Source organism: Dipodomys spectabilis, unplaced genomic scaffold, assembly GCF_019054845.1.
Source record: "Dipodomys spectabilis isolate Male_0828 unplaced genomic scaffold, ASM1905484v1 ptg000051l, whole genome shotgun sequence".
NCBI classification, from domain to species: Eukaryota; Metazoa; Chordata; class Mammalia; order Rodentia; family Heteromyidae; genus Dipodomys; species Dipodomys spectabilis.
Window position 1 is genome coordinate 12,363,943 of NW_024870728.1, and position 17,129 is coordinate 12,381,071.

Below are 17,129 nucleotides of genomic sequence, written 5' to 3' on the forward strand. Positions count from 1 at the left end.
GCCTATAAACCAAGCTGGTCAAGGGACAGTGATCAGGAGGATTATAATTCTAGGGCTATCTGCCTGTTTGCCAACTATGAAGGAGATACAAAAGGAAGACACCAAGCAGAGCATCTGCCTAGTAAGTACAAGCCTTGAGTTCAAACTCCAGTATAATCAAACAAGTTAACAACTAGCTGAAGCAAAAGGTGTGAGGGCATGATTCATGAGTCCAACTACCAGTACTCCAAAACATAAAAACATGGAAATAAGATATGGCTGATGAGACTTTGAAATGTTTATCAGGACCAAGTATTTGCTTTTATTTTTAATTTTTTGGGGTCCAGTTGTGGGGCCTGAACTCTGGGCCTGGGCACTGTCCCTCAGCTCTTCAGCTCAAGGCTAGCGCTCTACCACTTGAGCCACAGCGCCACTTCCGGCCTTTTTCCTTTTTGCTTATGTGGTGCTGAGGAATCGAACCCAGGGCCTCAGGCATGCAAGGCAAGCACTCTACCACTGAGCCATCTTCCCAGCCCAGGTGTTTGCTTTTAAATTCACTAATATGTAATATCAATTCTGTAGCTTGAGTGTCCCTTATCCAGAATGCTTGAGCCAGAAGAGTCTTGAATTTTGGAATATTTCTATAATTAATGAGATTCTTGGGGACAGGATCTAGCTCTAATAAGTATGACATCATTTGCGTTTCTTACATTCCTTATACTTACTGTCTGAAAGTAATTTTATACAATATTTTCAGTGTGTTCTGGCTTGGTTGATTTTGGTTGTACTAGGGTTTGAACCCAGGGCCTTGCCACTTGCTATGTAAATACCGCAGAGCAGTGCCTCCAACTATGTCTGTGTTTTGACTGTATTTGTCACATTAGGAATGGAATTTTCACTGTTGTATCATGTCAGTATTCTGAAGTTTCTGATTTGAAGCATTTTGAATTTTGCAGTTTATACATTAGGGATACTCCGCCTAAAATGTGTAATTCTGTCTTTTGCTGTAGGTTCCAATACCATTAGTAAAAATCTGCTACAGACACATATATGTACGTACATGAAAATAGGAAAACAATTTTTATATTTTTCAAAGGATATTACAAGTTAGGTTTTTATAATCTTAAAACAAATTTTCTAGCTTGAGAATTAATTTATATTATCACTATGTAAACAGATCAAACTAAACTAGTTACAAAAAGTTATGATGTATTTTACAGGACAGCTTTTAGTTTTTTCCAAGAATAGATCTCAACTACAGGCAGGATTGTTATTAACATTAAATATTTATGTGGCACTTTGTCTGCAGAGTGTTTTACTTTCATATATATTAGCTTCCATTTTCTGTAAGTGTAGAGTTTCTGGAATCTAACCCCTAGAGGCTAGTTCTTCTACATTTTGCAATTTATTCTTACGTAGAAACTAAGATACTCCTTCCTAGAAAATAAGTTGCTTTTAAAGAAACTGCTTTATAAATCATAGCATATCACCAGTCTACTTTTTATTTAAGAGATTGTTCTTTCATGTTTATGAGGGTTTTTTGTTTGTTTGTTTCACCAAGAAGGAAGGAGAAAGAAATAGAATGGCGAAGGATTAGTTGTTACCAATTGTCAATGAGGAATCCAGTTAACCACACAAGCTGGCTATCTCTTCCTGCTGTTTGATCTTTGATTTAGAAAATAAAATACTGAGGGAACTTTTCTCCTTTTTTTTTTTTCCTTCTTTTTTAGTTGATTTTAGATCATGAAGTCAAGAGTCAGAATCTTGCACTTGTTAGGGCTTGCCACTTTTGCCTTTGTTATTCTTTTAATAGAATCTCAAATATATGCCCAGCACCACGGTCCATGTATTTGTACTTACCAGCTAAGATAACAGGTGCACATCACTGCAACCAACCATTGCCTGTGCTGGTCTTGAACTTAAATCCTCAATCTTAGTCTGTCATGTGCTAGGATAGCCAGTATCTCCCCTCATATCCAGCTTATCTTTCTTCTTTCTGGTAGTTCATTTGTTTTAAAGATTCGTTTATTTTAACCCTACATGAAATAGCTCTGTATCTTTTTTTTTTTTTTTTTTTTTGGTCAGTGTGGGGCTTGAACTCTGGCCTTGGGTGCTGTTCCTCAGCTCTTCAGCTCAAGGCTAGTGCTCTACCACTTGAGCCACAGTGCCACTTCCAGTTTTCTGGTGGTTAATTGGAGATAAGAGTCTCATGGACTTTCCTGCCCGGGCTGGCTTTGAACTGCAATCCTCAGATCTCAGCCTCCTGAGTAGCTAGGATTACAGGCGAGAACCACCAGCGCCCCGCAATAGCTCTTTATCTTAAGTCCTAATAATTACACTTGTTCTATCTTGGTTCATTTATTGTTCTGAACTTGATTCACAAGCTCTCTTTTTTTGGGGGGGGGGAGGGGTCCAGTCGTGGGGCCTGAACTCTGGGCCTGGGCACTGTCCCTCAGCTCTTCAGCTCAAGGCTAGCACTCTACCACTTGAGCCACAGCGCCACTTCCGGCTTTTTTTCTTTTTTTGCTTATGTGGTGCTGAGGAATCAAACCCAGGGCCTCATGCATGCAAGGCAAGCACTCTACCACTGAGCCACCTTCCCAACCCTATCTTGGTTCATTTAATATTCAAAGCTACTCTGATTTTGTTTGTGCTGGTCCTCAGAATGAACTGCCCCTGTATAGTTCCACTTCTGGGTTTTTGGTGATTATTTGGAGTCTCATAAGCCAGATGCTGGTGGCTCATGTCATCCTGGCTATTCAGGAGGCTGAGATCTGAGGATACAGCTTGAAGCCATCCCGGTAGTAAAGTCCATGAGACTTTTTTTCCCCCAGGGAGTGGGGGGATTAATTGTGGGTCTTAAACTCAGGGTCTTGGCAATGTTCCTGAGCTTTTTTGCTCAAGGTAAAAGCTCTACCACTTTGAGCCACAGAGCCACTTTCAGTTTTTTAGTGATTAACTGGAAATAAGAGTCTCATGGACTTTCATGCCCAGGCTGGCTTTGAACCATGATCTTCACATCTCAGCCCTCTGAGTAGTTAGGTTTACAGGTGTGATCCATTGGCTTAACCTTATTCTGTGTGACTCTTATCTCCAATAAATAACAAAAAAGCTAAAGTGGAGCTGTGGCTCAAGTGGTCTATTGCCAGCCTTCATCAAAAGAAGCTCAGGGACAGCACCTAGGCCTGAGTTCAAGCCCCAGGATCTGCACCAAAAATAAGGGGAAAAAGTCTTACTGACTTTTCTTCTCCATACCATGATCCCAGTCTCCTGACTAGCTAGGATTACAGGCATAAGCCACCAGTGCTTAGCTTTCTACTTTTATTTTTTGTTTTGGTTCATATATATATAGATATAATTTATTTATTTATTTATTTTTTGTCAGTTGTGGGGCCTGAACTCTGGAGCATGGGCACTGTCCCTCAGCTCAAGGCTAGCGCTTTACCTCTTGAGCCACAGTGCTACTTCCGGCTCTTTCTGCTTATGTGGTGCTGAGGAATCGAACTCAGAGCCTTATGCATGCAATGCAAGGCAAGCACTCTACCACTGAGCCACCTTCCCAGCTTTTATATTCTTTTTTTAAAATTATTTTTGTTTTATTTTATATTCTTGTAGTGCTAGGGATTGTCTATGTTTATTCTTGCAGAATCTAAAATATTTGTCAAATTTGTTCACTTTTAAGCTACAAAATCCCTTTTGTAATGTCATCTTCCTGTTTCACGTTACCTTTTATTTTGTTTACGATAATTTGAGGAAAGAGAGAAGTGCCAACCTTGAGCAAAAAAACAAGCAAGAGCTTAAACCCTTAAGTTCAAGCTTTAATTCCAGCACACACACAAAAACGATGAATTGAAAGTTTAAATACTTTATTTTGGATAGTAGTTTTACTCTTGCCAGATAAATAGGATCCTTGTGTTTTCACATTGTGAATTTGAAGGTCATGAATTTTAGCATGTTTATTTTTCTTTCTCTTTTTAAACACATTTCCTTCCTCCCCTCCCTCCCTTTCTCCCTTGCTTCCTTCCTTTCTCTCTCTTCCCCTCCCTCCCTCTCTTTCTCTCTTTCTCTGTCTCTCCCTTCCTTCCTCCTTCCCTCCCTCCCTTCCTTTCTCTCTCCTTCCTTCCTCCCTCCCTCTATCTCTTTCTTTTTTTTTCTTTCTTTCCTTCTTTCCTTCCTTCTTTCTTTCTTCCTGCTTGAACTCAGGGCCTGGGTACTCTCCCTGAACCTCTTTGTGCTCAAGGCTAGCACTCTACCACTTGAGTTACAGTGCCACGTCCAGCCTTTTCTGAGTAGTTGGAAATAATCTCATGGATTTTCTTGCCTAGGCTAGCTTCAAACTGTGATCCTCACATCTCAGCCTCCTGAATAGCTATGATTGCAGGCATGAGCCACCAGCGCCTGACTCTAGCATATTTTGTTTTTTTTGTTTTTGGTCATGGGTCTTGAACTCTGGGCTTGGGCTCTATCCCTGTGTTCTTCAGCTCAAGGTGAGCGCTCTACCACTTGAGCCACAGCACCACTTCTGATTTTCTAGTAGTTTATTGAAAGTAAGAGTCTGGCTGGCTTTGAACCATGATCCTCAGATCTCAGCCTCCTCAGTAGCTAGGATTACAGGCATGAGCCACCAGTGCCCAGCTTCTAGCATATTTTCTTAAAGAGAAGTATAATCATTAACTTTAATTTACAAAGTTTTGAGTTTGTGTCTTCAGTTTTCCATAGATCAAGCAAATTTTTGTCTAGGATCTACAAAAAAAAAAAAAAAAAAACCCACATATTTGAAACACTAAGGTAAATAAGGATTTACTCTAATATCACTAGCTACATTTTAAAATTTATTAAATTATAAAATTACAATAAATTGTGATTTTTTTTTCCCCTATGATAATTGTAATTATTTCACCCAAACCTCTTTAATTCATCAGTATCCAGTGTGGGTTCTATTTCTATATACCTCAACACCTAGCACATAGCAGATATTCAGTAAATGTTGGAAATATGTTTAGTTGGGCCAAATATTTTCATTTAATCAAAATTTGTCTAATATGGTTAGCATGATCTGTGTGTGTCTGTGTGTCTGTGTGTGTCTGTGTGTGTTGGTCCTAGGGCTTGGACTCAAGACCTGGGTGCTGTCTTGAGCCTTTTTGCTCATGGCTAGCATGTTCTACCACTTGAGTCATAGCTCCACTTTTGGCTTTTTCTGGTGATTAATTGGAGACAAAAGTCCATGGTCTTTTCTGCCAGTATTGACTTTGAATTATTATCTTCAAATCTCCTCCTCCTTGTTTTTCAGAATCCTCATTCTTCATTTGAAACGATATAGCTACAATGTGGCCCTCTCACTTAACAACAAGATTGGACAGCAAGTCATCATTCCAAGATACCTGACCTTATCATCTCATTGCACTGAAAATACAAAACCACCTTTTACTCTTGGTTGGAATGCACATATGGCAATGTAAGTCCAGAAGAGACAATACTTTCATCTTCCCTTTTCCAATAGAGTTTTTGTATCCAAGAGAATGTCCAAACTAGATAACCTAGGTAAAATCAGACCAAGAAGATTTTAGTTTTGCTTTATTTTAGAACTTTAGGGTTCAATTACTGAAGAAGATGCTTAGAATTCTTCCAAGGTGTATTAGCTGCTTTACATAACAGCCTATTTGTTTAGGAAGAGTCCCTACTCTTCTATGAAGATATTATTTAGGACTATAAACTAAATTTGTGAATATAAGCATCACCTGGACACAGAAAATACTGATTTCTGTGTTCTTTCCATGGAGATTCTCTTTCAGTGAAATGCCTCAGCTAACTCTAAGATATTCAAATTTGACAAACTAAATGTTATGCTGAAGCCCAAAAAATAGATAGTACCTTCATAAATGTAAATTAGTTAGATCAATGTGAATAACTTCAGTGATTCCTAAAAATTATTCAAAAAGAAATAACCTTTATAGGTTTTGCTCCATGTTTCTGAGAAAACCTTAGGGTTTCTCTGAATGCTGTGTTTGTTGTTTTCTGCATTCTTGGGTTACTTTGGAATGTTATGCTATAGTTCTTTTCTACTTGAACACTAAGATGATAGCACCATAAAGGTCTAAAACTTTATAAAGGTGAAATAATTTTTGGCTTTTTTTTTTCAAGTCAAATTTGCAGAGGAGATTGGTTTCGTTATTCAGTAGCTGAAAAAGCCAGGTCTCACTCACTGGGTATAGTAATGCACTTCTGTGTAGGTACTTCTATAATCTCTGCACTCAGGAGACTGAGGCAGTAGGATCCCAAGGCCAGCCTAAGCTACATAGTGAACAAGACCCTGTCCAGGAAAAAAAAAAGAATATGTAAATTTAAAAGCCAGATCTCTTGACTAAAGTGGAATGGTAAAAAGCAAATGATCATTTGCCAACTTTAGATTTGTCAGTTATATCTCATAAGTTTACACTGAAGTCCTCAGGAAGTCTAGTAAAAAGCATGTGTCTTGTCTTTAGTATTTCTGTTTTCGTTTTGTTTTTTCTTTTGGCTTTTATCTGGAGTAAATGTTTTGCTTGATGCAAGCTGCCCTCTACTGGTGGAGCAGCAGGAAGAGTGTTCAATGCTGTCAGTATAGCATAGCATCTTTATGATCACAGGCTAACTTATACAACTTAATAGTTTTAAGATCTTGGATAGATTTCTTGACTTACTTTTGGAGACTATAATAAGGTTGTTGTGAACACTAAATAAAGTAATACACACTTCTCCATATAGACCTTGACATCTAGTAAGTCCTCAGTAAATGAGAGCTCTCTTTATTTTGGTGGCTCACACCTATGATCCTCTCTACTCAAGAGGCTGAGATCTGAGGATTGCAGTTCAAAGCCAGCCCAGGCAGGAAAGTCCATGAGACTGTTATCTCCAATTACCACTAAAATCCTGGAAATGGAGCTATGGCTCAAAATAGTAGAGTACTAGCTTTGAGCAGAAAAACTGAAGGCAGCACTCAGGCCCTGAGTTTAAGCCCCAGGACCCGCACAAAAAAAGTAAAGAACTGACAAGATAATTTCCCCCAAGTTGTTCTTTTCATGTGCATTTCACTTGATTTCATTTCAAAACTACTTATTTCAATTATTACACATCAAAGGAGGACCTGGACATGGTATTTCATTGTCTGTCTTGGCCTCCATTACTAGTTACTTTAACTAAAGGATTATAATTATTTGCTTTTCCAAGAGGATATATGAGATTATAATACAGAATAATTCACTTTATGAGTCAAGGATATATCTTTAGTAATACAATTGTATGCATTATATATTTTCTAATTTTCTGATAGTTCTAGACCATTGAAAGCCTCTCAAATGGCGAATTCCTGCATCACCAGCCATTCTACACCTTCAAAGTGAGTTATATTTTTTGCGTACCCAAAATTTGTATTTTTAACCATTTGGCTCACTCTAATCTCTAAGGTTACCCATGCCCTTTTTCTTTAGTGTTTTTCCTTTTGCATGATAATTGTTCTGTATTGCCCATACTTTAGAATTTTCCTGAATCTTGTTTAGGATATAGCCTAGGACATAACAAGTTTCAACAACAAAGTAAGTTCAAACGATCCTTTATTTTGTTTTTCAACTTCTTAAAATTTAAAAATATATAGCCAGGCGCCGGTGGCCAACCCTATAATCCTAGCAACTCAGGAGGCTGAGATCTGAAGATCATGGTTCAAAGCCAGCCCAGGCAGGAAAGTCCTTGAGACTCTTATCTCCAATTAGTCCACCAGAAAACCAGAAGTGGTGCTATGGCTCAAGTGGTAGAGTGTTCGCCTTAAGGTGAAGAGCTCAGAGACAGCACCCATGCCCAGAGTTGAAGTCCCACAACCAACAACAACAAAATATATATGTATATGTATAAAAATTGAGTAATGGATGACAAGGGATTTTAAAGATTGAAGGAAAAAAAAATCATGTTGGTCGATTTCATCCTTCTTCAAAGATGAGCCTCAAGGGTCTGGGAATGTAGCTTAGTGGTAGAGTGCTTGCCTAGCATGCATGAAGCCCTGGGTTCAATTCCTCAGTATCACACAAACAGAAAAAGCTGAAGTGATGCTGAGGCTTAAGTGGTAGAGCACTGTCCTTGAGCATAGAGAGGTTCAGGGACAGAGCCCAGGCCCTGAGTTCAAGCCCCAGGCCCAGTTTAAAAAAAAAAAAAAAAAAAAAAAGATAGGCATAGAATTCATCTTTTTACCTGTTGCTAGACAGTTTAGACTTCATGGCTTTGGCACTAAATAGAAATAACACTGAAATAGATTAGGAAGACAAACATGCACTGGAATGTACCTATTCTTGTCCAAGGAGGGAAACATGTTTATTATTTACTTTCTTTTAATTATACCTTCTCTAAAATAAAGTTCCAGTTCCAGATTAGACTATTCCAGTTCACTTAGTTGCTATTTGGCTTTAAATTTCATTTTTCCCAAAACTTGATGTTCCAAAGTATACTCTTAGAAAAGACAAATTTTTGTTATTTGAAGGTTTTGGGAGCCAGGCTTTGGTGGCTCACACTTGTAATCCTAGCTGCTTAGGAGGCTGAGATGTAAGGATCATAGTTCATAGCCAGCCCTGGCAGGAAACCTGTGAGATTCTTATCTCCAACTAATTACAGAAAAAGCTGGATTTGGAGCTGTGGCTCAAGTATGAGAGTGCTAGCTTTTAGCAAAAGGAGCTCAGGGATAGTCCCCAAGCCCAGAGTTCAAACCCCAATGCTGGCAGGAAAAGAAAAAGAAAGGGGTGGGGGAAGGAGGTGAGAGAGAGGAATTTACATCAGATGACTAATATGACTAGAAATCTGAAATAGTACTAATATGAATACTCTTGCCCGTTCTCAAGATACAAATGAGGGGCTGGGAAGGTAGCTCAGTGGTAGAGTGCCTGCCTCGCATGCATGAAGCCCTGGGTTTGATTCCTTCCCACTACATAAGCAGAAAAAGCCGGATGTGGCACTGTGTCTCAAGTGATAGAGCACTAGCCTTGAGCTGGAGATACAAATAAGCAATACCACTTTGGCTGCTTAGAAAATGCACAAGTGATACATATACAGGATAAATATTTGTCATTGATGCAGGCAAGCTGCCTTCTGTAATTACAGTAATTGTTAATGGAATGTGTTCTTTATGTCCCAAGTCATTATAATTGCGAGAAACAGTTTTGCTGGGTATTATTATACCTTGGCATAGTTATCTGTTCTCCAAGTCTACTTGATTTGAGAATTAGGTAGTAAAGGATAATTGGTCCGTAGAAGATCTATCATAGTGATCAAATTTTAAACCAGAATAGCATTGGTTCCCTGGAAAAGTTTTAGCCAGTTATCACTCTTTCAGCAAAATAGTTATCTGGTTAAACAAATTAATAATGTTGGGGCTGGGAGGGTAGCTCAGTGGTAGAGCGCTTGCCTTGTATGCATGAGGCCCTGGGTTCGATTCCTCAGCACCACATAAGCAAAAAGAAAAAAAGCCAGAAGTGGCACTGTGGCTCAAGTGGTAGAGTGTTAGCCTTGAGCTGAAGAGCTGAGGGACAGTGCCCAGGCCCAGAGTTCAGGCACACGACTGCACCCAAAAAAAAAATTAGTAATGTTTGTTTGATTTTAAGGTATGAAATGGCTAACTGGCTATTTCTGAATTGTATTACAAACCTTTTTGAATATGTAATTCAACCATTCAGGCTGGAGCACAGTGATACCCGCTCTGCTCTCAGCAGCAAACATACATTTTTTTTTTTTTACAGTTTTCACATTTAGATTTCCATTTTATATTATTTTAGAATTACATGTGAATTTCACTTCCATCAGAGAAACTTATTGCTCTTTGACCTTTGCCATTTTTAGCTTATTTTCAGCTCACCTGGAAGATAGTACACTAACATCTTATTTATATGATATCCTTGAAAAATTATATCTGGTATTCCATAAAATTATTTTTATGTAACTTTTTAAGCATTTCAAATTTTTAGCCATTTTGTCTGAAAACTTTACTAAAGTGTTGTTATTTCTTATATTCTTAAATACACTGATATTTATGTATCTTATGGTTTAGAATCAGTTATGTACATCAGTTTTTGCACTATGGGTTTTTTGTTTTCATTTTTTAGACAAGATCGTACAATGTAGCCCAGGCTGGCCTTGAACTTGTTTGTAATCCTGCTTCAGCTTCCCAAGTGCTAGGATTATGGGTATGTGCCACCATGCTCAGCTGCACTGTGTTTTAATGTGATATTGCCCTCAGAAGCTCTTAATTATTATGTCAGTTTACCTTTACACTAAATGACTTCATAGTTCTTTATTGCCCTTTTTCTTTCTTTTTTTGTGTGGTTATTTTCTCTCATTTCTTAGCTCTCATTTCTTGATGAACTTGCTACACTATTTTATACACCATGTCCTGGATAAGAAAGGGTCCCTGTAAGTGCTTGGGCTTTGGAACTGCTTTCCTCAGAAGCCTTTTTCTTACTTTGGAGTCTGTTCTGGAAGGTAGAGGTTGCCAGAAGTCTGACCTGCAGAGAATTAGATAAGTGGAATGTTACTGTTTTTGTTTTTGTTTTTAAGTGCATAGATCATAATTTAAAAGATCAAAAATTACTCCATGCACTTTATTGTCAAAAACATTTATTCATTGTTATGCCTGCATGAACTCAGAGTACTTATATAAAGTACTCATTAAAAAGAAAAAAGGCACAAAGTAGTATTTTGATGCTATATATATTAGCATTAAAAGTTACCCAATTTTCAAAGCATGGCTTTTTAGGAGTGAGTCAAAGGTAATGCTCAAACTACTTCTTTTGATTCTCTGTTAAATAATTTCCATAGTGGAAAAGCTTTTTGTTTTGTTACTTACACATCAAAAGAATAACAAAGGCAAATGTTTATTGGGCTTTTTTTTTTAATTATAGGAAATTCACCTTCAAATCCAAGTACTCCTTAGCTTTATGCCTTGATTCAGACAGTGAAGATGAACTCAAACGTTCTGTGGCCCTTAGCCAGAGACTTTGTGAAATATCAGGCAATGAAGAGCAGCAAGAAGACCTGGAAAAAGTAAGTAACTTTTCATCAAAATATATTACAAAGATTTGTGTAGCTTTTATTATTTATTTATTTTGGGAGTCCGGTCATGGGGCCTGAACTCTGGGTCTGGGAACTGACCCTCAGCTCTTCAACTCAAGGCTAGTGCTCTACCACTTGAGCCACAGCGCCACTTCCGGCTTTTTTCTTTTTGCTTATGTGGTGCTGAGGAATTTAACCCAGGGCCTCACGCATGTAACGCAAGCACTCCACCACTGAGCCACCTTCCCAGCCCTCTTGTGTAGCTTTTATTATCCAAACAAATAGCTTTTATAACTAGTGTCAGCAAACTCAAGAAATACACAAGATAATCCAGGCCTGAGCTTGGCTCATACCTGTAATCTAAACTATTCTGGAGATGATGAGCATCAGAAAGATCATGGTTTGCAGCCACCCTGAGCAAAAAGTTCCAAGACCCCATCTCAATAGCTGCACAAGGTGGTGTGCACCTGTCATTCATCTACCAAGGCAAATAGTGTGACTGTATCTCAAAAATAGCCAAAGCAAAAAATGGCTGGAGATGTGGCTTAAGAAGTTGAGCATGATGTCATGTGTCATGTCCAAAACAAGCTTTACAACGTCGGTGGGGGGGGGGGGGGGGGGGGAAGGAGAAGGATTGGGATTGCGGGGGCGGGGGGGGGGGGGAGGCTGGGAAGGGATGTGAATGGTAAACCAAAGGAGGAGGCTGCAATGCTTGGTAAGAAATGTACGCATTATCCTGCCCATGTAATTGTAACCCCTCTGTACAGTATGTTCACAAATAAAATAAAATTAAATTAAAAAAAAAAAAAAAAAGAAGTTGAGCATGAAAGCCGGGCGCTGGTGGCTCATGCCTGTAATCCTAGCGACTCAGGAGGCTGAGATCTGAGGATAGCGGTTCAAAGCCAGCCCGGGCAGGAGAGACTGTAAGACTCCTATCTCCAGTAAACCACCAGAAAACCGGAAGTGGTGCTGTAGCTCAAGTGGTAGAGCGCTCGCCTTGAGCTGAAGAGCTGAGGGACAGTGCCCAGGCCCAGAGTTCAAGCCCCACGACCGACAAAAAAAAAAAAAGGAAGTTGAGCATGAAAGAAACAAAAAAGAAGTTGGGCATGTACCTAGCACAAAGTTAAATTGCCAGTACTGCTAAATAAAAGGGCCAGGCACATGGCTGATGACTGTAATCTTAGATGCATGGGAGGTGGAGATCAGAAGATCATGGTGTGCGGCCAGCCTGGGCATAAAATATTGTGAGATTTACATCTCACTTCAATGGCTGGGGGCTGTGCTGCGCTCCTGTCATCACTATCATCAAAGGGAAGCCACAAATAGTATTGAAGTTCAGGCTGGCCCAGTCATAAAGTGAAACCCTATCTTGAAACTAACTAACATTAGAAGCTGGCATAGTGGTTCAAGTGGTAAAGTGCCTATTTTACAGGCAGGAGGTCTTGAGTTCAAAATACATTACCACCAAAAGAAACAAATAATGGCTGGGAAAGTGGCTCAGTGGTAGAGTGCTTGCTTTGCACGCATGAGGCCCTGGATTCTATTCCTCAGCACCACAGAAGCAGAAAAAGCCAGAAGTGGCACTATGGCTCAAGTGGTAGAGTGTTAGCCTTGAGCTGAAGAGCTGAGGGACACCACCCAGAACCAGAGTTCAGGCCCCACAACTGACCAAAAAAAAAAAAAAGAAACAAATAAGCTGGGCCTGGTGATATATGTATGACCTGGAATTCTGGCCCTCAGAGCCAGCCTGGATCATATAGCAATACCCTTCCCCCTTCTCATAAAAGAATACACAGAAGCTGGGTGCCGGTGGTTCACGCCTGTAATCCTAGATACTCAGGAGGCTGAGATCTGAGGATTGGGGTTCAAAGCCAGCCTGGGCAGGAAAGTCCGTGAAACTCTTATCTCCAGTAAACCACCAGAAAACTGGAGTGTCACTGTAGCTCAGGTGGTAGAGTGCTCTTGCCTTGAGCTAAAGAGCTGAGGGACAGTGCTCAGGCCCAGGGTTCAAGCCCCATGATCGACCCCCCCCCCCAAAAAAAAAAAAAATACACAGGATCACAAACTAAATGGCACAGTTTTCAGGTACTAGTTTTCAGTTACAGCTGGATGCCAAGCAGAGATGCCACTGTTTCCAGCTGTTGATTGAGATTGAAGTGTTTCAGTTGTTTTTCTTGGGGTAGCCTGGATCTGGGATCCTGATCTCTGTCTTGCAGGTAGATAGAATTACAGGCCTTAGCCACTAGCACGCAGTTGGTTGGAGATTTAAAAACAACAACAACAACAGGTGGCTCATGCCTGTAATCTTAGCTACTCTAGGAGGCTGAGATCTGATGTTCGTGGTTCAAAACCAGCCCAGGCAGGAAAGGCAGTGAGACTCTTACCTCCAAGAAACCACTCAGAAAACTGGAAGTGGTGCTGTGACTTAAGTGGTAGAGCGCTAGCCTTGAGCTGAAGAGCTGAGGGACAGCTCCCAGGCCCAGAGTTCAAGCCTCATGACCTACAAAAAGAAAAAAAAAAGTATGCCTTTTGTAACTACCAAAAAGTCTGTTTTTAAGAAAGTGCAGTTATAGAACAATTACTTTCTCCTACTAACCTTTAGAATTTCTTTTACATTTTGTCCTCAAAATATTACATACTGGGGCTGGGAAGGTGGCTCAGTGGTAGAGCGCTTGCCTTGCATGCTCGAGGCCCTGGGTTTGATTCCTCAGCACCACATAAGCAAAAAGAAAAAAGCCGGAAGTGGCGCTGTGGCTCAAGTGGTAGAGTGCTAGCCTTGAGCTGAAGAGCTGAGGGACAGTGCCCAGGCCCAGAGTTCAGGCCCCACGACCGGACCCAAAAAAAAAAAAAATATTACATACTTCGTTTATTTTGGTAGTGTTTTGTCTGCATTATCTCATGTTATTCTGTTTTGCTTTACATTACCCCTTTGGTAAAGTAATAGAATTATAGTAGTTATTTTGTGTTGTGAGTTGATCCTCATCTTACTTTAAAAGTTAGAAGTAGTTTGAGCCAAATGCCTATAATCCCTAGCTACTCAGGAGGCTGAGATCTGAGGATTGTGGTTTGAAGCCAGCCTAGGCAGGAAAGTCTGTGAGACTTGTTTTGTTGTTGTTAGTCCTGGGGCTGTACACAGGGCCTTGACACTGTCTCTGAGCTCTTTTGCTCAAGGCTAGTGGTCCTACCACTCTGAGCTACAGCTCCACGTCCTGTTTTCTGGTGGTTAATTAGAGATAAGAGTCTCACAGAGGGCTGGGAAGGTGGCTAAGTGGTAGAGTGCTTGCCTTGCGTGCCTGAGGCCCTGGGTTCAAGTCCTCAGCACCACAAAAGAAAAAGAAAAAAGCTGGAAGTGGTGCTGTGGCTCAAGTGGTAGAGCGCTAGCCTTGAGCTAAAGAGCTGAGGTACAGCGCCCAGGCCGAGTTCAGGCCCCACAACCGGACCCAAAAAAAAAAGTCTCAGCAAGACTTTTCTGCCCTGGCTGCCTTTGAACTACAATCCTCAAGTCTTAACCTCCTGAATAGCTTGGATTATAGGCGTGGGCCATTAGCCACCAGCACCAGGCAAAATAATCTTATCTCTACTAAATTAGCAAAAAAAAAACCAGAAGTGAAGCCGAGGCTCAAGCACTAGAGCACTAGCCTTGAGCACAAGAAGCCCAAGGATAGCACACAGACCCTGAATTCAAACCCTAGGACCAACACACACACACACAAAACTAGCAGTAGTTCGTAATTACTCACTTTGAATGGGAAGTAAAGTCAGAAATTAAAAAAGAAAGTTACCCACAAAATAATTGTGTGTGTGTATAGTATAGCTTTTATTCTTTTAAGACCAGTTAACATTAGAATGGAATAATCCGTATAAACAGAATATCCGTGTGTGTGTGTGTGTGTGTGTGTGTACAAAAATATACCAGAACTTACTTAGATTTTAAAAAAGATTTAATTTTATCAAGTTTTATATATTTTATAAATTCTATGTAAAATATACTTATCACTTGTTGTAATCAAGAAATATATTGCATTCTTATGTAGCTGTTATTTTTTAAATTAGATTTGCCTGTGAAGTTTCATGTTGGTTATTGATTATTAAATAACCCAAAGTACTAAAGAAGGAATTTTTAGCCGAGTACAGGTGGCTTATGCTTGTAAGATGGCTAGGATCTGAGGATTGTGGCTCAGAGCTAGCCCAGGCAGAAAAGCTTACAGGACTCTATCTCCAACTAACCAGGAAAAATAAAAATAAAACCTGGACCAGAGGTATGGCTCAAGTGGCAGAGTAGCCATGAGGAAAGGAAGGAAAAAAAGCCAAGCAAGAGCTTGAGGACATGAGTTCAAGTCCTTAAACCATTAGAAAAAAAGGGGAGGAGGATTTTAGAAATAAGATTCCTGCTTTAAACTCTTAAGTTTGTTGTAATTGTAGATATTTCAGCTTCCTCAGAAAAGTAACTCTTCTTCTTCAGGATGCAAAACTATGCAAAACAGAGTCTGATAAGTCTGAATTGGAGAACTCAGGCTTTGACAGGATGAGTGAAGAAGAGCTGCTAGCAGCTGTCTTAGAGATCAGTAAGAGAGAAGCTTCACCAACACCCAGTCATGAAGATGATGATAAACCAACTAACAGCCCTGACACTGGATTTGCAGAAGATGAAGTTCAAGAATTGCCTGAGAATCCAGACACTGTGGAAACTGAGAAGCCCAGAGCAGTATCAGAGCCAGGTAGGTTTCATGAAGAAAAACATCATATAGCCTAATGGTGTCCCAGAGCCCTAAGGTGAAAAAAATGGCTTCTGTTAGTGTTTTTGTCTCTTCCTGATTTATATCCTGCCTCTAGCTCTCTTAGTTCTTTTTTTTTTCAGAACTACAACATCCTAAAGTTAACAAAGGAACTATGTTAGTAAGTTCTTGATTTTCCATTTCAATCTCAGTACACTGAGATTTTCAAAGTAATCAACAATCAGTCTACAACTAAAGCAGCTTTGGGGAGAACAGACTTATTACTATATTTCCTGTTTCTTCAACCTCATCATTCTATTCAGCTGATTATTATATCTGAAACCTAAAGTGATTCCCTCTTCTGCTGCTGCTTTTTTGAGACTGACCCTCTGTGTAGTCCAGGCTGGCCTTGATCCTCCTGCCTCTGTCTCCCAAGTACAAGGATTATAAGCATGCATCGCAACAGAATAGCAATAGCTATTCTGCTTTTTTCCTTTCATTTTCTTTAACATGCAGAAAAAGTGTATTGAGCTAAGATAAACATGGGAAGGCATGATTACAGTGAACCTACTCCTAGCCTTTATACCCATATTACTCAGTTTCAATAATAGCCAGGCACTGGTAGACTCACTCTTGTAATCCTAGCTACTCAAGAGACTGAGATCTGAGGATCATGGTTCGAAGTTAGCCCAGGCAGGAAAGTTCGTGAGATTAGTTCATGTTAACCACCAAAAAACCAGAAGTGGAGCTGTGACTCAAGTGGTAGAACATTAGCTTTGAGCACAAAAGCTCAGGGACAGCTGTCAGGCTGAGTTCAAGCCCCAGTATAAGAACAAATAACAATAGCAACAACAATAATAATAGTTATCAGTATTACCTGAAGTTACTTTACCCTAAGCTCCAGATTATTTAAAATGAATTCCAGATATTGTATCACTTCAGTAGTAAGAATTTCATTGTCTCTAAAAGGAAGAATTCTTTTTTAAAAAGCATAGCCTCAAAATTTGTTCCTTGATTTGTTACCAAGTGCTATTTCCAATTGTTTGTCTCCTTTTTCTTTTGTTTTTTGTTGGTCCTGGGGCATAAACTCAGGGCCTGGGTGTACACTGTCCCAGTGCGTACTCTTTTGCTCAAGGTTAGTACTCTACCATTTTGAGCCACAGCTCTGCTTCCTGTTTTCAGATGGTTAAATGGAGCTAAGAGTCTCATAGTTTCCTGCCTGGGCTGCCTTTGAACCATGATCCTCAGGTCACAGCTTCCTGAGTACCTAGGATTACAGGCATGAGCCACCAGCACCTGGCTTTGTCTTCCTCCATCTTACAAAGATACCATATCCTTTGAAATACATGACAACAGAATTCATATGTATCACTCATC

At 39.9% G+C, this 17,129-nt stretch overlaps 1 protein-coding gene across 3 annotated transcripts in view; it reads left to right on the forward strand.

The window, feature by feature from the left end:
• The window catches only part of Usp37 (ubiquitin specific peptidase 37), an 81,416-nt gene that overhangs the window by 41,533 nt on the left and 22,754 nt on the right, over positions 1-17,129 (forward strand). For 2 of the 3 annotated variants that reach the window (XM_042679243.1, XM_042679246.1), the window contains 4 exons: positions 5,270-5,434; positions 7,286-7,351; positions 10,887-11,028; positions 15,500-15,755. In XM_042679243.1, the coding sequence (XP_042535177.1) occupies positions 5,270-5,434; positions 7,286-7,351; positions 10,887-11,028; positions 15,500-15,755 (629 nt within the window). The remainder of the gene's footprint in view (positions 1-5,269; positions 5,435-7,285; positions 7,352-10,886; positions 11,029-15,499; positions 15,756-17,129) is intronic. The other variant, XM_042679244.1, reaches the window with a different exon arrangement.